This window comes from Paroedura picta, chromosome 2 (genome assembly GCF_049243985.1).
Source record: "Paroedura picta isolate Pp20150507F chromosome 2, Ppicta_v3.0, whole genome shotgun sequence".
Lineage (NCBI taxonomy): Eukaryota > Metazoa > Chordata > Lepidosauria > Squamata > Gekkonidae > Paroedura > Paroedura picta.
The window spans coordinates 81933903-81952782 of record NC_135370.1 but is presented as its reverse complement, the minus strand read 5'-3'; the positions used below and the strand labels follow the sequence as shown (position 1 = coordinate 81952782).

Genomic DNA, 18880 nt, shown 5'->3' with positions numbered 1-18880 from the left:
CTGTAGTGATATGGAAACTGCTGAGTAAAAGCTTGGAAAAACTCTCCACTGATGGTGGTGGTGGTGGTAGTAGTAGTGGTGGGAAATGGGCATCAATGTGTGTTGGAACTTCAAAAACATGCCCTATGCCATCCACACAGGATCCAAAAATATAATCTCAACCTACGTTTGGGGACGCTTACATCAAAGCAGGGAAAAATCCAGAAAGTAGATAGTTTGGTTATGGTATCTTGTGGATGTTCTGAAAAGTCATCCTCCAGTTTAGATGTGAAACTGAAGCAATAAAGGAGGTAATGCTGTTTTGAAGAATGGGTTGAGAAATGGTATGTGTGTCAAAGAATTTTGGAAAGTATTTCAGACTTTTCCTTCTCTACATAGAAATCTGACTGTTCTTACTTCCTTAGAATATTTGCCTGTAGTTTTTTTTCTTGGCTTTTATACTGTATTTATTTATTTATTGTTTGTTCTGTGTTGGTGAAGTGACATTTTATTTAACTATTTTTGCATTGGCTTATCGAAGACTGCACCTGTTCCTGGGATGAACTGCCTGCTTTAAAAGCTTCTTGTAGGGTAGTAGCTAAAGGTCCCCAAGCTAGTTTTTCCTGTTTTCAAAACTGCCAGCAGTAAAAGCAGCCTCAGGTGCTGTTGCAGACTTGAGATCCTGAGCTGGTTTTAGGGATTCAGATTGCACAGTGATCTTGTGATAACACAATCTGTGAATCAGATGACTGAAATTACCACACGATGGCACCAGCATACAATGGAAACCTTCCTGAGACGTTAGTTGCTGCTTTTCCAGTTATTCGGCTTTGAAATTAATTCTGCTGCATGTAGACAATATGTTTTTCTGTTGCTGCTTGGCATGCCTGAAACTTAAAAATCCTGGAAACTCTTGTAGCTTGCTGAAACAGTTTCAAGATCGGAGCTTGGTTTATTTTAAAATAATATCATCATGTTTATATCAGGTTTCTTTTGCAAATGGTCTATTTAAATAGTGCCTTTTGAGATACTAATCCGAGAAATCACCGTGAAAGGGGTACATACACACTCCACAGAAGAAACACACACACACACAAGATTTAGTTGGTCGTGAAAGCTATGGAAAATTTAGTTCATGGGCACAGAGCTAGAACAGAGGAAAAAAATCTCTAATCTTGTCTAATTTGATGTATGTCTGTAAACATGTCTTATGAATGAACTGGTTGTAAAGCCTGCTGCATGGAGAAATACAGCGGGCACTAGCGGGAGGCAGGTTGGGGGGGAGGCAGCCACTTGGCCAACACCCCCTCCCCAGGTGGCAGGTCGAGGGCATGCAGGGTGTGGCATTGGTGGGCCCTGGGCCGGCCATGGCCGACTGGGCCTCCACCTCTGCCTGCTATGGTACTCTTCTGGCTGTGCGGGCTGCTCTCCGGGCACTAGCCCGTACCATCTTCCAGCAGCACAGCAGCACCTTCCCAGTTTGGGGGTGCTGCCGCCGCAGGCTCACATCCAACAATCACTGTGCAGACAGAGCAGTGCGATGAATGAGGTTCTTCCATCTTCCCTTCCCAGGTATCATGTAAGGGATTGTTTGTCATGAATACTGGAGGAAGTGCCCTTTTCTGTTACAGGAGAGGCTGCTGGGCACTTGGGTGCTGTGCTGGCTGCGTTTGTCATCCTGACACTGTTGCTGCTAATGAGCGTGACCTACGTGAAGTGTCGTCTGAATGTGCTGCTTTGGTACAGGAACCGTTATGGTGATCTGGAGATTAATGGTAAACTGGCCATTTTCCCCCTTGACTAAGAGTGCTTTATGCTATAGGATATGGTTGAGGGGATTTGCAAGATGAAAACTTGGCACTGCCACCAAGACAGCCTGTGACAGCTTCTCCCAAAGGAAAGGTGTATGTAGTAGAACTAAAGTGAAATTACAGTCTTCCTGCCCTATCTGAACATCCAAGCTATTAGCAATTAATTAATTGCTTGGTCTGTACTGAATATCTGAACATGCAAGCATTTAGTGTGAGGGAGGGGGAAGGCTCCCCTCCTTTTGAGTGCTCATGGTGGTGTAGCAGTGCAATCCTAAACAGTTGTGCCCTTTTGAATCCACTGAACCCTGTGAACCTAGAAGGATGCAACTTTGCTTAGGATTGCACTGTACCTAGCATGCCAAAAGTCCAAGGTTAAATTGTCAAATCAGTCTTCCCCCAGCTGTGAAATGCTACAGGAGATGTACTCTCAGTATTATTGTTGATCTGTATTAGAAAAGATCTCATGACATTTATTGGTATTTCCTCCTTTCTCCCCACAGATGGCAAGCTTTATGATGCCTATGTGTCCTATGCTAACTCAACAGATGACAGAAAGTTTGTAAACTTCATAATGAAGCCACAGCTGGAAAATCGCTATGGTTATAAACTCTTCCTAGATGATAAAGATGTCCTGCCCAACTCAGGTGGTTAACTGGTCCAACAAGCTGTTTAATGTTTTCCTATGACAAACAACTTTGCCATTGAGTTCTGCTGATAGTAAATACAATTGATACCACTAGTTTAATTCAGATGGGTTTGTTTGTAAGTTGGGTCATTTGTAATGTGGTAGCAACAATGAGGAAAAAAACTAGGCAAGACACCATGAAATGCATTATCAGATCCCCTATTGTTGATGGAAAGTTGTAACTCAAAGAAGCAGAAGGGACAGCAATGGCAATAATATTAAGATTTGGAATGTAATACGGGGGAAATGCTGCTTTTTCTAGTTTGGCCCATGGAATGGAACATAGTAGCGCCATGTGTATAGCTTTTCTGTGTGGAGAAATATCTGTTGGGGGGCTCTAAATCAGCAAAATGGTGTGGAGTAAGTATAAAGCTCCTTTATTCTGTGCCATGACTTTGATCTGATTTCCCTCTCCCATTCACAGATGGTTGTTAGCTTTTTTTAAAAAAGTGACTCTATCTATTGATTTCCCATTTATCATCTAGTTAGACCCTAGCCATATATACACAGGCTATTCTCTGGACTGGTTGTTCTATCTAATTGTTTTTCTTTAATGTGTTTTCCCCTCAGGAAGTGTTCAGGGCTTATGTATGCAGTGGAACTGAAATAGCTGTGAACATAGGAAATTGCACCTATACCTGCTGGGCCCCTATTAATATTCTTCTGTACTTTGGCATGTCTGCTTCCAACACATCACCCCCCCCCCCAAAAAAAAAAATCCTACAAAACACTCCAGCAGCGAGTGAGAGCGAGTGGGAGGGAGGGAGGGAGAAAGCACATCCAAGGAGGAGCTGAGATCATAATTATGCCCATAATGGAAGGTGCTACTCAAAAAGATGGAAACTGTAATGCAAAAAGGGCATTCTAGAGATGCACTGTGAAAATGTCCTAAACCTGATAAGCAGTTTATCAGATAACAGTTGAGAGAAAGTACAAGGAACACAGTCCGTCCTACAGACGAAACCCCATCTTTTGACAGTGCTCTGAAGAATACAATAAAGATGTGCCTGCCTAACGCTTGCTGCCTTCCTGAGGCCACTGCCACCTATTTTATCCAAAGCAAGTAGCGTCATTTGAAGGAACATGAAACACTAAAGAAAAAGGGGTGGCATTAAGGACTTGACTCCTTTCTTCAGGGCATTTGTTTGGAGCTTGATCTTACATTTGTTGTTAGGGGGATTCCTTCTAGTACTGAAGGAGGATGAATGCACAATGAAAGGTAGGCTAGGACATTTGCCAAAAAGAGATTCAACTGTCCACCTTTTCCCCAGAGCCTTCTGCAGATCTGATCATGAATGTCAGTCGGTGCCGTCGCCTCATTGTCGTTCTGTCTAATGCTTACCTGGAACAGGAATGGTGCAACAGTAATTTCAGGTAACTGAAGGATCGTCGAGAGAGAGAGTTGGTTGCTGTTTTATTGGACCTTCATGAGAAGCTATAGTCACAGGGTCTTGTCAGATAAATCAATGCCGTTGTTATCCACAGGGTCCCAAATTTCATAAATATCTAGAAGTGAAGTATAGAAGTCTTCACTACTTGAGTTTTTAATCTTGTAAGTCTTCTTTTGAAGTTTAACTCAGTCGGTTGAATATCATTAAAATCAGGGAAGCATCTGAATGAATTGTTCAGGTGCCTGGATCCCGTGTGAAGCCTTTCCTGCCGTGGGGCACTGAGGCGTTCTGCTGCTGCCTGAGTGAAGTAAATTTTCTTATGTCTCTTTTGTTTCCAGGGAAGGTCTGTGGAGACTGTTGGAATTGTCCCAGAGGCCAATCTTTGTTGCCTTTGAGAGCCAGTACCGGGAAATAGCACATCCAGCCATTGATTTGCTGAAGCAGCACAAGAGCACAGTGACTCTGCTGATCTGGCGTTCTGGTTCCATGGTAAGTTGTGGGCTGCAAGCCTGTCCCGTCTCTCTCTCACTTCCTTTTCTCAGCAGCAAAGTGATATCTGAAGCTGTTCAAGAGCCATACAACTATAGAGCAACTTGCCTTTTGGAGAAGGCTCTCTGCAGTTCCTTGACCAAGCGACGCACTCCCTAATGGCATTCCGCTTCTCTTTGGAGTGCAGAGAAAAGAGATCACGTGGCTGCTATGATCTCCTTCCTAAGGCATTGCAGAAAATGGGTCATCTCATTTATCCACATCTTGATGACTGGCTCCTGGTGGCAGAGGCCAAGTCTGAATTACAAGGCACAATCTCTGTCAACCTCAAGTTACTTAATGATTTGGGGAAATAGTAAATTTCGGGAAATTGATACTGACCTCTACCCAAAGTATTGCATTCATTGGTGCGCTTAGACTCCTTGACAGCTCAAGCAGCCCTTTCTGAAAGCCATATAATCTGGCTCATAGCCTTGGTGCAGTTCTGCCTCCACAAGTGGTTTCAGTCTGCAAGAAGCATACAAAGATTGCTGGGCTGCGGGCATCCTGGCAACCCCGAGGAAGGGGCCAAGAGACCTCAAATGGGGCCACGACCCCAAGGTTGATAACCACTGGTGTAAAGTATCTCTAAGAATCCCTTTAGTCCCATAAAAATCTTTGCCGGCCATTCCTTTACATACTGGTTGTTCTTGCATCCCACCTACCCCTCCAATGTACTTGGATTTAAAGGTTTCTCTTTCCTGGACTACCCCTCCTCTGCCACCACCCTTCTCCTAAGACTTCACAAAGTAAGAAAAAACAAGGCACTTCCTCTTTCCCAGGTACAGCAGGTGTGAGAACTGTGGGGAACGCTGGCAAGCCAGTTATGGGAACTGAGGCAGAGAAGTTGTGCAGCAGACATCCAGATGTTTTTCCAGAGAACCATGGTGCTTACAGACAAAAAAAACCTCATGTGCAGATAAGCTTTTACTGTCCTTGGTTGAGAAAAAATTTGAAAACGTGAGCAGTTTTCTGGTAAAAGCTTGGTGGTCTCCCATCCAAGTACCAACCGTGGCCAACCCAGCTTAGCTTCCAAGATCAGTCCAGCCTGAGCCAGCTGGCTCAGGACAGCCATTTCTTACTCAGACCTTAAAAACCCAATTGAAGAATCTCTTTCAAAACAAAGTAACAGGGTCGGACTTTATATCTAGTCATCATTACTAAATTGTTTGAGTCAGTACAGTGGAATGCATTCCTTCAGAGTGGAGTCTGATCATGGTGATCTCGTTCGTCAAGGAACAGACTCAATGAGCCTGCAAAGTATAATCCAGTCAGTCTGATGAACATCGCAGCCAAACTATGTACACAATGTTGCCTATTTAAGTTTGAAGAATGGACTGTATTGCACAATGTCATTGTAAAAGAAAAAGCCAGGGATAAAGCTGGTTATTTGATGCTGGGCAATTGTTCTGTAGTTGCATGTTTAATTTGCAAGTCTGTTAACACTGTACCTGAGTCAAAACTACCAAAAATTGGTCTCCTTGAACAGTCAAAGGATATTTTCCCTCAATTCAGATGTTTGATCATATAAAAATAATCACCATTTGTAAAACCAAGACTGGCCATCGAATACCAAAATCCATTCAATGAGCCGCCGGTCTAAACTTCTGAAATACACATAGTGGGGTGCTAGGGCTTATATTAAAGGGCGCGATCTGCAAACATCTGGAGGACAATTTGGTGATCCAAGGAATTCAGCATGGATTTGTCTCCAACAGGTCCTGTCAGACAAACCTGGTTTCCTTTTTTGACCAAGTAACAGGTTTGCTGGATAGTGGAAATTCGGTTGATGTCGTTTACTTGGATTTTAGTAAAGCTTTTGATAAGGTTCCCCATGATGTTCTGATGGATAAATTGAAGGACTGCATTCTGGATTTTCAGATAGTTAGGTGGATAGGGAATTGGTTACAAAACCGCACTCAAAGAGTTGTTGTCAATGGTGTTTCATCAGACTGGAGGGAGGTGAGTAGTGGGGTACCTCAGGGCTCGGTGCTCGGCCCGGTACTTTTTAACATATTTATTAATGATCTAGATGAGGGGGTGGAGGGACTACTCATCAAGTTTGCAGATGACACCAAATTGGGAGGACTGGCAAATACTCCAGAAGATAGAGACTGAGTTCAATGAGATCTGAACACAATGGAAAAATAGGCAAATGAGAATAAGATGCAATTTAATAAAGATAAGTGTAAAGTTCTGCATCTGGGTCAGAAAAATGAAAAGCATGCCTACTGGATGGGGGATACACTTCTAGGTAACACTGTGTGTGAACGAGACCTTGGGGTACTTGTGGATTGTAAACTAAACATGAGCAGGCAGTGTGATGCAGCGGTAAAAAAGGCGAATGCCATTTTGGGCTGTATCAACAGGGGCATCACATCAAAATCACAAGATGTCATAGTCCCATTGTATATGGCACTGGTCAGACCACACCTGGAGTATTGTGTGCAGTTCTGGAGGCCTCACTTCAAGAAGGACGTAGATAAAATTGAAAGGGTATAGAGGAGAGTGACGAAGATGATCTGGGGCCAAGGGACCAAGCCCTATGAAGATAGGTTGAGGGACTTGGGAATGTTCAGCCTGGAGAAAAGGAGGTTGAGAGGGGACATGATAGCCCTCTTTATGTATTTGAAAAGTTGTCACTTGGAGGAGGGCAGGATGCTGTTCCCGTTGGCTGCAGAGGAAAGGACATGCAGTAATGGGTTTAAACTACAAGTACAACGATATAGGCTAGATATCAGGAAAAAAAATTTCACAGTCAGAGTAGTTCAGCAGTGGAATATGCAGCCTAAGGAAGTGGTGAGCTTCCCCTCACTGGCAGCCTTCAAGCAAAGGTTGGATACACACTTTTCTTGGATGCTTTAGGCTGATCCTGCATTGAGCAGGGGTTTGGACTAGATGGCCTGTATTCCATGATTCTATGACTATAAAGCAATTAAGATCTCACTAGCATCATCATCAATATAATAATAATACAGCCAAAAATATAGACTGAAGACAGCACTAGCCTGAAATCAAGCCTTTCCTCCCCAGGCATAATTGGTCATTGTGTCTGAAAAGATAGGACAGCACTGGAAGATTCCCTGCCGAGTCTTCCCCTCTCCCTCAAGAGCACAGGCAACTTTCTGTATACAGCAGCAGCCTGGAATCAAGCTGCTACAATGATTTTAAACTATAAAAGCCCTTTCAAAGTTCATGCCCTTTTCTTTTGTCAATGAGTAACATCCCTTTGCCTCTTAGGTCTCCCTCAGAGCACAGGCAATTTTCTGTAGAGTTCTTAAATAAACCTCCTTGGTTTTTATGCATAATTCTTTTCCCTCCAGAAATATATGTTCTGAATGTGTTACATATATTTTGTAATTAATTGCATGGAATTGTTTTCTGCACCTAATCTATTTTGCTTCCAGGCCCGTGTAATCCCTGTGATATGACATCTGTTCCATGTAATGGACTAATGGGAGGAACAAGGAAGTACATGGCTAGGATGGAAATTCGACATTGCTGGGTCTGGGGAGAAGGCAACGATGAGGAGGTCATTTGGGGCAGCAGCCTTATCTGCAGTCACATGTAGTCTGGCCACAGTCACAGGCTGGTCTGTGTGCAGCATGACCCAAACTGAGTCAGTTGTTACTAAATCCCTGTCAAAGGACTTGTCCACCATTGCTGTGCTGTCTCTCACGGGCTGGGTTTCTACTTTAACAGGCTTTGCATCCCTGTGAATTCCCCAAAGACAACCTACTAGTATCCTGTCACTATGAATTTTACAAGAAAGGCAAATTCTTTATTTGGTTAAAAAAGGCCTTCCCCCGGAGTAATGCTACTTAATACCTCATAGATTTGGCGGCGTATTTCAGCTCAAATAGTTACGTAAAGTTCACTGCAGACACGAAGGAATTGAGATAACCAGAGGGAGATAAGGTACTGTCTTTTGCGGCCCAAGAGGGTCCTTGGGGGAATGCTGTCTCTCAGGCAGAGCTGCTGGAACTTTGCCACAAACATCCTCCAGGAGGGCATTGCATGTGACTGATCCAGCATGCATGTGACAGAAGCCTATGCTTTTCTTCTTGCTGCTAGATGCCTTCATCTGATTTCTGGAAGGAACTGTGTCTTGCTCTCCCGCGGAAAATGTCCTGTCGAGGCCTCAGAGGAGACCCCCAAACCCATCTCCAGGAAGACAAGGACCCCATGTTGATCATCCACAGCAACTACCTGGATTTCCGAGGGGAATCTCACCCTGAGGGGGACACTGGTAATGGTACTATTTTAATCTTGACTCTACCACTGTACTTTTGAAGGAATGAAACTGAAGTAAGCTAGTCAGAGTGTATGATCTTCATCATTAAATAGCACATCAATGGGATTCAAGGTCTGTTGTAGATTTATTGGTGCTACTTTTAGATTTAAATTACTAATGGATATATATATATATATGAGCCTCTTGTGGCGCAGAGTGGTAAGGCAGCCGTCTGAAAGCTTTGCCCATGAGGCTGGGAGTTCAATCCCAGCAGCCGGCTCAAGGTTGACTCAGCCTTCCATCCTTCCGAGGTCGGTAAAATGAGTACCCAGCTTGCTGGGGGGTAAACGGTCATGACTGGGGAAGGCACTGGCAAACCACCCCGTATTGAGTCTGCCATGAAAACGCTGGAGGGCGTCACCCCAAGGGTCAGACATGACTCGGTGCTTGCACAGGGGATACCTTTACCTTTACCTATATATATATATTTCTGTGCTATGCTCAGAAGAAAGCACAATAGCAGTAGTAGACACTCAGCTAAAGTTCTTCCTAAATAGGAACATTATCACCAACCTTTTTGTGAACTGATCATAGAGGCTGTTTGGACAAAGAGTTGTTCAGTGAGTGTGCCACTGCGGAGGTGGCCCTGTTTTTCACCACCAAAAACCTTACAACCAAAGGCAGTGGTACCTGCAGCAGAACCTCAGTCAGCTCTCATAATCCATGTGTATGGTCATGTGGGAGAAGGCCAAGTATGACCTTGTGGGATAATTGGCTCTTTCACCCAAATAGAAAGTTTTAAAATGTCAGTCAAAAAAAAAAATCAGGGGCATTAGACAACTGAAAAAGTTTCTACAAATAAGATTAAGATGTGGGCAAACATATGTTTTTGCCAGTAACATAATGGGTACATTCAGTGATTGAATCTGGGAAACATATCATGACCTAGATAGGCATATTAAGGAATAAACCCTGGCTAAAGTGTTCCAGCTTACCACCGGGTAGCCAGAACTTAGGTGAGCTCCTTGCCACACCTCTGTTTTTACCTGACTGAATATTTTCCATCTGGCTCTGTACTTCTTTTCTGTATTTTCATAGCTGTTTGTTTTCTTTCGACTGGATTGCTCTGCAACTCTTGCACGCTCCATCTTCTGAGTAAGTTCTGTTCTGAGCAAACAGGCACAGAATCAGACTGCTAGATCGATGAAGCATACAAAGGCCAAAGTCAGAGGACAGTTTCTTCAGAGAACTGAAGGTGCTTTGAATGAGAGAAAGTTGCTGTGTATGCTCACTGAAGTCAAACAGGTTTTTGTATTGTTTAAAAAACGCGCAACACCTGTTTGACAGGAGGCGACTTTCTGGAAAAATGAAATCTGTGTGGGCATAATGGAACACAAAATCTTTCTAATTCCTTTTAACCAAGTCTATATAGTTTGATCATATTATGATTATCTGATGTCTTCTTACACAGCAGCATACTTGACACTGATGAAAAACATTCACTGGCTGACAAAATTGGATGCAGCTAAGTGATCACCTGCCTGTCTTCTCTGGCATTCAGATGACCGGTCAGGCTGTTCTCATTGCCCCCCTTGGAAATGCTGCCTCCTTAAGTGTCCTTCAGAAAAGCAAAATAAAGAATATGACATTGTTATCCCTCGGTCAGACATTCATGGTCTGCCAGCATAAACTGTATCCATATGGTAAAAATTCTTGGCTTCCCTGTCACGGTCGTCACAAACGGGCAATTAGCATGGTCAAGGGTGACTCTTAGCGCCGGTTCTGAGAGAGCGGTATAGAAATTTAATAAATGGGATTTGATATGCCAAAGGCAGTTTTCCACCTTCAGAGCCTGGTGCTGTAGAGAACCCAGCAAGTTCTTGTGCCTTCCTTCCCTGGCCTCCCACTGCACGTTGGATCAATGGGAGGGAAATGCAGTTACGGGCGCTGGTCCCAGAGGTTTGGGAGAATGTGTCCTGGCAATGGATTTTTGTTAACACAACCTGAACTTGCAAAGCAATACGTTTTAATTTTAGTAACATGAGCAAAATAAGTTTGGCGGTCATAAAAGATTTATGAGCAATTGGCAACATGAAGGCCAGCTTCCTTTTATGTGATGATTTTACTGCCGAGAGAAGAAGAGAGAAAATAATGGGTTTGGCTGGGGTTTTCTTTGTGTTTGAACAGCAACTGTGGGTTTATGCCGCTGAGGGCATGTATTCAGTGTCAGGCATTGTTCTTTGCACGGTGTTGCTGCACACCTTGCTGGACGCTTTCCTCCTAAGTCTACTGGCTCCTTCCAACAACATGCCAGGGTGCTTGAGGCTCTTTGTTCTCTCACATGAGGAATTATCCTTCGTAAAATGGTCCATACTCACTGTGGAAAGGTGCCTATTTAAACTGGAAGGAGTGGCTCAGATCAGAATGAGGCAGTGAGCGTACCACATGGCAGGCATTTCAAACCTGTTGTGGATAGAGCTGAAGACAAGTAGAACATAAAAGGAGAATGCAAAATGTTTTCCATGGAGAAAAAAAAAGCTAAGAATGTTAGAGGTCTTGTGCATAGGGAATGAGGAAAACTGCAGGGTGGTTAAGAGAAATGGCCCAAACATTTTTGCATTTGCAACAGAAGATCCAAATGGCCATTCCCCCCCACTAAAGAACAGGAGGTGCCCATCTGCTTGGGAGCTCTGTGCAGCCCCACTGAAATGAACTACAGCTGGTCCAAATGACTGAAGGTCTCCTGTGAGCATTCTCTCCTTTTACTGTTATCATTTCCTTATCATCCTACAGGTGTCCGAAGTCCCATTTTCAAAGGTCCACCACCTCCTCGAATGACCAGCTCTGACGATCCTCCATTCGAGACATTGGAAGAAGTGCAGCTCGGAGAAAACCAAAGGAATGAGATAGACATTTCTGATTTGGGATCTCGCAACTATGGAGCAAGGACAGATTTCTACTGCCTTGTGACAGAAGATGACATATAAGAGATTATGGAGTAATGTTTATGCATCTGATAATCTTTAGTAGCATGATGTTCCCCAACAAGGATAATCTGCTTGGCTAATTCCTTTAAACCAATCTCTTCCCTCGACTGCTATGATTGCTGAAGGGAGTATTTTCAGCCTTACAGTAATGGTTATATGACTTTCTTGAATTTTTTAAACTGTTTCAAAGTCAAGGGGGATTTTCAGGGAGAAAAGGTTGTCTTGAATGACAATGTGGCCAATTCTTAAAATGTTATTAGCTTGATGGGCCACCATACCGGGATTTATCTTTGCAACAGGATTGGCTGGCTCCTTATTTATCGCTAGCATCAATGGAAAGACCCTGTCGTTACAGAAACGGGTACCTGTGACTGGCTAGCACTGAGGCCTGTCAGGGAAAAGAAACTGGCTTTTGTTTTGAATTTGATAGCAAGCATCACCTGTGGCAAGGAGGCAACATTTCAGACAAGGCTTCCGAGAGGCATTTGAAAATATTAGTGAAAACAGCACTGACGTCAGTTTCCTCAAGCAGCCTGAATGTTCTCCGTTTGTATATGCTTTGCCTCAAAGACCGATTGTAATCATGTTTGCCTGGGAGTGACTGCCATACTGTTGTGTTTCTGAGTGGGTTTGGGATTCCAGCTTTAATTGTCCCTGGTACCCTTAAGTGGAAATGGCTGACTACTGATGCCTCAAGAAAAGCATGGCACACAGCTCAGAGGCCCTGAAGAAGCTGTGGTATGGGAAGCCTAGAATTGTGGCACAAGGCCAAGTGTTATTTTATGGCCCAGTTAGCATAAGAAAAGTGCCTTTTGCAAGAGTGACTGCAGAAAACATGGGCCCAGGGTCTGTGCAGGATCCTGTGCCAAGGTGTTCTCTTCGGAGAAAGCCCTATCTCCATCCCTTGCAGGGGTGATAGTAGTGCATGAACAGGCCTTTTCCTGGGCTGTATTTATCCAGGGTTGCTCACTGCTGGATCAATTCACAGGGCAGCCATTCTCAATTTTTAAAAAAAGGATGAATGTAATTAAAGTTTATCATTTTAAGCTGGTTGCAGCCTATTTTCTTCTCTGTTGCCAGCAATTTCATAGCATAAGCAGATGGTCATTCATGGGCCATATGTCCTTTACCACTAGAGCTGATGTTGTTTTGTTAAACTAGCATCAAAGGACCCTGACTTGCAGATCAGCAGGACTGAGCTGGGTCCCAGGACAGGCTACCTTGGGGAAAGGTGTCTGCATACAGGGATGTGAGAATTGATGCTTAGTGCTGGCAGAATTCCAGAACTTCAGAGGATTCACACACATCAACTCTCTCCCCCCCCCCCCCCATCAAAAACAGTTAACATTATCTAGCTGTTTGGAATCCCTCTGGTGTGTAGGTCCAAAACAGGACTATTTGGCATTATAGTTGAGGCCAAGCATGGATTTTTATAGACTATGATCCTACTGAGTAAATTACACTTGTTCCTTGGTTTCTACTAGCAATAGAGATGTCTAATGAAGGTCTGTATGGGAACTCTTGCTCTGCCACTTGAGGTCTTACATCAAAGCAGAAATTTAAAAGCTGTTCTGAAAAAGGTGTAAGGCAGGGGTAGTCAACCTGTGGTCCTCCAGATGTCCATGGTCTACAATTCCCATGAGCCCCTGCCAGCATACAAGCCCAGCTCATTCAAGAACTATTAAGGTGTTGGGGTATCTTTTCTATCAGTGCGCTCCTGAGCATAATTTTCATGTTTAAAAGGCTTTCCTGAAGTATTTTAAATACAGCTTTTTCAATATTAGTTGTAGTGCTAATGCAGTGCCAGACTGGTAGCGCAATCAATGGAGAAAAAGCTTCATTTTGCTTCGAACTTTTTTGTAAACAAAGCCAGTGCTGGCTTTATATACTATGTATGCACTGAGAGTAGTGAGAAAGATTGTCCTCCTCTGACTTTTTAAAGTTTAGCAGTGGATTGGTACCTCAAGAGGGTTCTGTGCAAGGTATTGGGGTGTGTGTTTGGATTGTCATTACTGATGACAATACAACTCCTGCAACATTCATACACACACACACACTGAGATGGCACTAGCAATGGAGTTCAAGGCAAAGATGAAATATTGCATATCCTGCATCTGGAAAAAATGACAGCTCCATAGCAAAAGTACTTTTCAGGGAAGATACAACAAATGGTCAACAACTGAATAGGAGAGATGTAATCCAGCAACAGTTAAAGCTTTTAACTTCTGTTCATTTAAATGGGATAAAGTTAAGAATGTGCTCAACAAAAGTGATGATTGGACTGGATTGTATCTTCATTATAATTTCACTCTGGTTTTAGGCTTGTTTCAGAAGATGTTCTATTCAAACTCTCAGCTTTAGAAAGGAGTGGACTGTGAACACGCAGATTCTATAGTGACTGCAGTATGTTTTATAGGGATCATTTCAGTGGTGCCTCAAAAAGGTCCTTGGCTTTAGTTCATGTATCATAGGCCAGACCTGGTCATGAGCTGCTGAAGATAACAATCATTTAGTTGCTAATACTAAATATTGATCTTAAGAACAACAATATCTGCTCCCATTTGTTGCTGGACTTCTAATGCAATAGAATCAGAATACCTTTATTGGCATAAACTCTAATTCAATATATGCACACAGATGGAAAAGTAGACTCTGTGGATGTCATGTTGATGAGATTATAGAATGCTTGGGATTTCTGCCATAGCAATTAGACTAGCCCCAGGACCAAACCAAAGTATTTCACAGGTAATCAAAATTTAGTTTGTGGTCTTGACTGGTACCTAATAGCATGAAGTTTGGGGAAGAAATCTTCCTTGCATTTGGCCTGGAGAGAAAGTATTGTCCTCTGTCAGGGTTGTGAAATTGTTTTCCCTTCCCTATTCCAAGCACTAGCTTTGCTCAATATGCTTAATGTGTTTTCCCTACTCCCCACACTGTAATACTTAGACCTAGCTGCAATTCACAATTGGTTTTATTTAATTGACAGGAATCCTGGGAATTGTAATTTTGTGAAGTAGTTGAGAATTATGGTAAAGATCCTTAACCACAGATTGATGGAGCCCAGGACTGTCTATAAGAAAGGAATAGTTGCTAACCAGTTTGAGTATACATGTTATTTACACATCTGGGGAAAAAGGGAACAAAAGCAGCAGGCAGTACTCAAGACCTTTATTTCAGTAGTAGCCCAAATTAACCTTAGGGTTAGAGAGTATGAACTGAGGTATAGTTGAGTGTGCTGAAGACAACAATAACCTTGGCATCAGAAATAGAACCTGCTCTCTGATCTGCTTGTTACTTTGGCAGAAGGGTTATATCCTGATTTCAGTGAGAGGACTATCTACCTTGGTGTTCCTGTAAGTCAAGAACAGAACCTGAATAGGTACAACTGGTCATGTTGGGATGAGAAAAGCTGTACTGAACAGAATTCCTTCTCTACATAGGTATTAAGAGTATGGGATCCATATCCCCTGCAGCTGGTTGCCCCATGGGTTCCATTCCAGACAATGAGCCTTCCCAGCTTGCTAGTATATTTCCTTGTCATGTACTTCAATGCCCTAGGCCCTCTGAAAGTGAGCAGAAGATGCTATAGCAGGGAATGTACTAAAGCCAGAAGGTCAGGGATTCCAAAAGGCAGAGCTGTGGTCCTAAGAGCCTTGCATCTTAAGAGCACACAGATCTAGTTATTCTATGTTTTGTGTTGTAACTATATGCATTTTACACACAAATTGTGCCATGGGCCAAAGCTATGTGTCTGTGTTAAGTATATCATCAGTTGTTTAAACAATTCTTCTCCTTGGATTAGAGCATACAGATTTCAGTATAAGACTGTGAGTCTGCTACCAGGACTATAGCTTGATGAAGAAAATGTGGGACAGCAAAGCCTGTAAGGACTAAAGGAATAATGAAAGCAGCAAACTAATAAAAGAGGAGCAGTTTTAAGCATGTGATCAACTGGCTAAGCCAATAGTTGGATTTCCTTATTTCTTACCCCCCAGCATAGTTCCTTGAAGGTGTAGAATCTCTATTTCTGGGCATGGATCTCAAACATCCTATCATAAAAATGTGTGGTTTTTTCAGCTACAGACAGGGCAACTTCTACATCCATCCTCATTTTATATGCAGATTATCAGATGTGGAAATTAGGCAGGTGGTTTGGAAGAGAAGATAAAAACATTTCACAAAAGTAAGATGCCAACTGCTTAAGAATCCTCTTCCGTTCTTAAGGTTGAGTTTTGCTTTTTTGCTTGCAGAGTTGTGATTCCCAAGGAAGCATGCAGGTAATGTGGGCAAAAATATCTTGGAATGTGAAAAATAGTGGAAGGAAGAAAGAAACCTATCCCCTGTGCAGCTGGGGAGAGCGCCTATATACACTATATACAAGAAAGCCCACCCACCCCTAATTGCTGCCTGTGGGGCCCATATGCTATCTTGTAGTGACCAAGCAAGGTTTGACCTTATACCCATGCTAGATTAAAATTGTAGAATAAAAATGACTCTTTGGGGGAAGGAAACAGCAGCTCCCCCATCTCTGCTCCGCAGTCAAAGGCCAGTCTGCGCTGACCTGACAGAAATCATTCAAGGTACATTGTTCATCTCTGTATGCTTTACTTTCATGTGGATAAATACTATGAGCTGCTGCTTGTTCATCAGAAAAACTGCAGAGTTATGGTTTCAATCCACCACTAAGAGAAAAGCTATCACTGGCCATTTCAGCTAGTCAGGAAAAGCATCTGGTGGGGCTGTAACTCACCAGCTCCATTTTCAGTAAGTCACGGTGCAGATATCTGGTACGAGGGCAGGGATCAGATGTTATTGCCTCACTGGCATATTTAAGAGGACCTAACATGGCCACCATATTATAGTGGGACTGAAAGTGCACCTTGCCACCATAATTTCCCTGCAACAGCTAATGAAACTCCCAAGTAGTTCAGAGCTTGTTTACAGGAGACTGGCAAGTGATTTTCTCTGCAGACAGCATTCTGCTACGATAGTTCTAACCAAGCTCCATCATTGGACTGTATGAAGGATTCCATATAAAATACTGGCACATGAAAAAACACTTACCTGCTGCAGGTGTATTTCATATTTTGCCATTTCACACAGTAAAAAAGGACATTGGAAGTGCATTATTCAGCATTGAGTCTGATTAAAGAGAGCCTGACTGCTTTAGGCTATCACTTATTCATGACACAATCTGAGCTATACCCTTCTAAGTCTGCTGAAACGAGTAGGGTTAGAAGGGTGTAACTTTGCTTCAGATGGCACTCTCAGTCCGTGTTCCATTTAAATTGCTGGATTCTGGATCGAAGGGAAATCCTTCAACAGCATCCTCTTTGCATGTCACCTTATTCATAATCATGCAATACCCCACTTCTAGCTGCCAGGATGCAAGCATGGTCCTGTGTTGCAGATGCATTCCCCACCCCTAAGAGAAGAGTAGTGTTGGGAGAGCTAAAATGACCGATCCTCATCCAAGTCATTTCCTCTATTCCTCCTACCAGTAAGTGATCACCTTGTGTGATGGCAGAGCCATCGTCTGGAGTGTATGCATGAAAAGGACTCTGGGTTGAGACTGACAGCCTTTTCCTATCAGTTGAGCACTGAGGAGCCAGGCATTTTGCATCCATCAAGTCAATTCTGGCAGAATAGAAAGCAAAATTCTGCACAAACCACTCTGAGGTTCACTATCAGGCTGCTTCATGGAGGGAGGAATCCCCTCTTAGCCTAGTGTGCCACGTTCATAAGTTCTCCCTAACCTTACTGTATAGAACTAACAACCACATACAAATAGAATTAGACACAGTATGTGTACCACCTAGAAAATTATCTCACTAGGATCAAGTCACTGAAACTAAAATAAAAGTATCCACCACCCAGCTCCAACAAAGCTATACTCCAGTGCATTCTGCCCTTCTTTTTGGTCAGTGCAATCTGAAAACTTGCATTTAACACTTGCTGTGTGTCCAACACCACCAGAAATAAATGGTCTTCCCCTAGTATTCTATTGTGTAGGTATAATTTGGCTAAAATTTTGCGTTAAAAATATAGTTTGAAATAAGGTCTCCTAATCCTTGAAAATGAAAAGCAAGAAAATAGTTTGGAAAGGGGGTCACGGGCAGGGTGGGCAAAATTTCAGCAGGGCTCTGGAGGGTGAAATTCATGAAAGCAGATGATGCATCCATTTCTGAAAATTCCTTAAGTATTCCTCAGACAAGTCCTGTTGTCGTAGTGGTGTCCATGAATTCCAGAGAACCACCCAGAATCCAAACCTGTCAAGTAAAGTTATGGGGATGAAATGGAAAGTTCCATATTGACTGGAAGTCCTGAATATTTGCCTTGATGCTGACTTGGAGCTTTACAAAATGTTCTGATGAAATCAGGTGGCCCGCAGCAGAAGAGGAGCTTCCAATAGGCAGAAAGAAGAAACCATAACAAATGCAAAAATAAGAAAGGTAGCCCAATTGGTCTGAGCTATATGAAAAAGAGGGGAGTTGCAGGCAAGGAATTTTATGAAGCATAATGATGGCCATTTACAATGGCACATAAAAAACATTTTTGAGGAAAGCTGCTAGGGCCAGACAGTCCATTTTCTGTAAGCGTCAGAAGCCTTTACAGGCCAACGAAATCCTCTTTTCGGTAGCCCTTCTGTAAAACAGAATAAAAGATTAATCAGGACATTTCATAAGTGACCAACAGAGTGACACAGATCTAAGGCAAAAAGTTCTGTAGTCTCAAAGGCTTTCTGGCTCCATGATCTTTCAGAGGTACGTGTTCTGTAACAGAAGTGTCCTTCGCTTTCTCGTAACTGAGGTTCTCGGCTCCTGAGCTCCTGGTCAGGTGAAATTGTAATACTCTCATTTCCATGTTCTGAAATCATACATTATGCTCTGATGGACCAGAATATTCTGAAATGGAGAATATTCCCATTTAAAATATGGGGAGTCATTTAAAATAAATGGTACACATTTCTCATATCCTAGTTACAGAGCCTGGTGCATGATTTGGAATTGTAAATCACTCAGCTATTCTGGCCCAGCAGGCTCTAGGGTCCATCCCAGGTTATGGCTACTAGCCGTAAGGGTTACTAACACAGAATACATCCATTGTGTTTCTATTTAGTGCTGTAGCGCTAAACCACAAGTTCATGTGTCTCTTAGTATAGCTGACACTAGCCTGACCAAATGCTGAGGATGATAGGCCTTATGTATTGTTAGCAAATGTGTATTGGAGAAGTTTTCAGCAAGGGCATGCTTTATTTTGTATTT

General features: G+C 42.9%; 2 protein-coding genes across 4 annotated transcripts in view; one reads left to right on the top strand and one right to left on the bottom strand.

The window, feature by feature from the left end:
• SIGIRR (single Ig and TIR domain containing) overlaps nucleotides 1-12661 on the top strand; it is a 46808-nt gene extending 34147 nt beyond the window's left edge. For both annotated transcript variants that reach the window (XM_077321250.1, XM_077321252.1), the window contains 6 exons: nucleotides 1611-1754; nucleotides 2291-2434; nucleotides 3747-3849; nucleotides 4205-4355; nucleotides 8469-8643; nucleotides 11422-12661. In XM_077321250.1, the coding sequence (XP_077177365.1) occupies nucleotides 1611-1754; nucleotides 2291-2434; nucleotides 3747-3849; nucleotides 4205-4355; nucleotides 8469-8643; nucleotides 11422-11615 (911 nt within the window). In that variant the 3' untranslated portion in view covers nucleotides 11616-12661. The remainder of the gene's footprint in view (nucleotides 1-1610; nucleotides 1755-2290; nucleotides 2435-3746; nucleotides 3850-4204; nucleotides 4356-8468; nucleotides 8644-11421) is intronic.
• Nucleotides 12662-14768: 2107 nt separating this feature from the next.
• Nucleotides 14769-18880, bottom strand: part of PKP3 (plakophilin 3) — an 83772-nt gene continuing 79660 nt past the window's right edge. For both annotated transcript variants that reach the window (XM_077321248.1, XM_077321249.1), the window contains exon 14: nucleotides 14769-18260. In XM_077321248.1, the coding sequence (XP_077177363.1) occupies nucleotides 18225-18260 (36 nt within the window). In that variant the 3' untranslated portion in view covers nucleotides 14769-18224. The remainder of the gene's footprint in view (nucleotides 18261-18880) is intronic.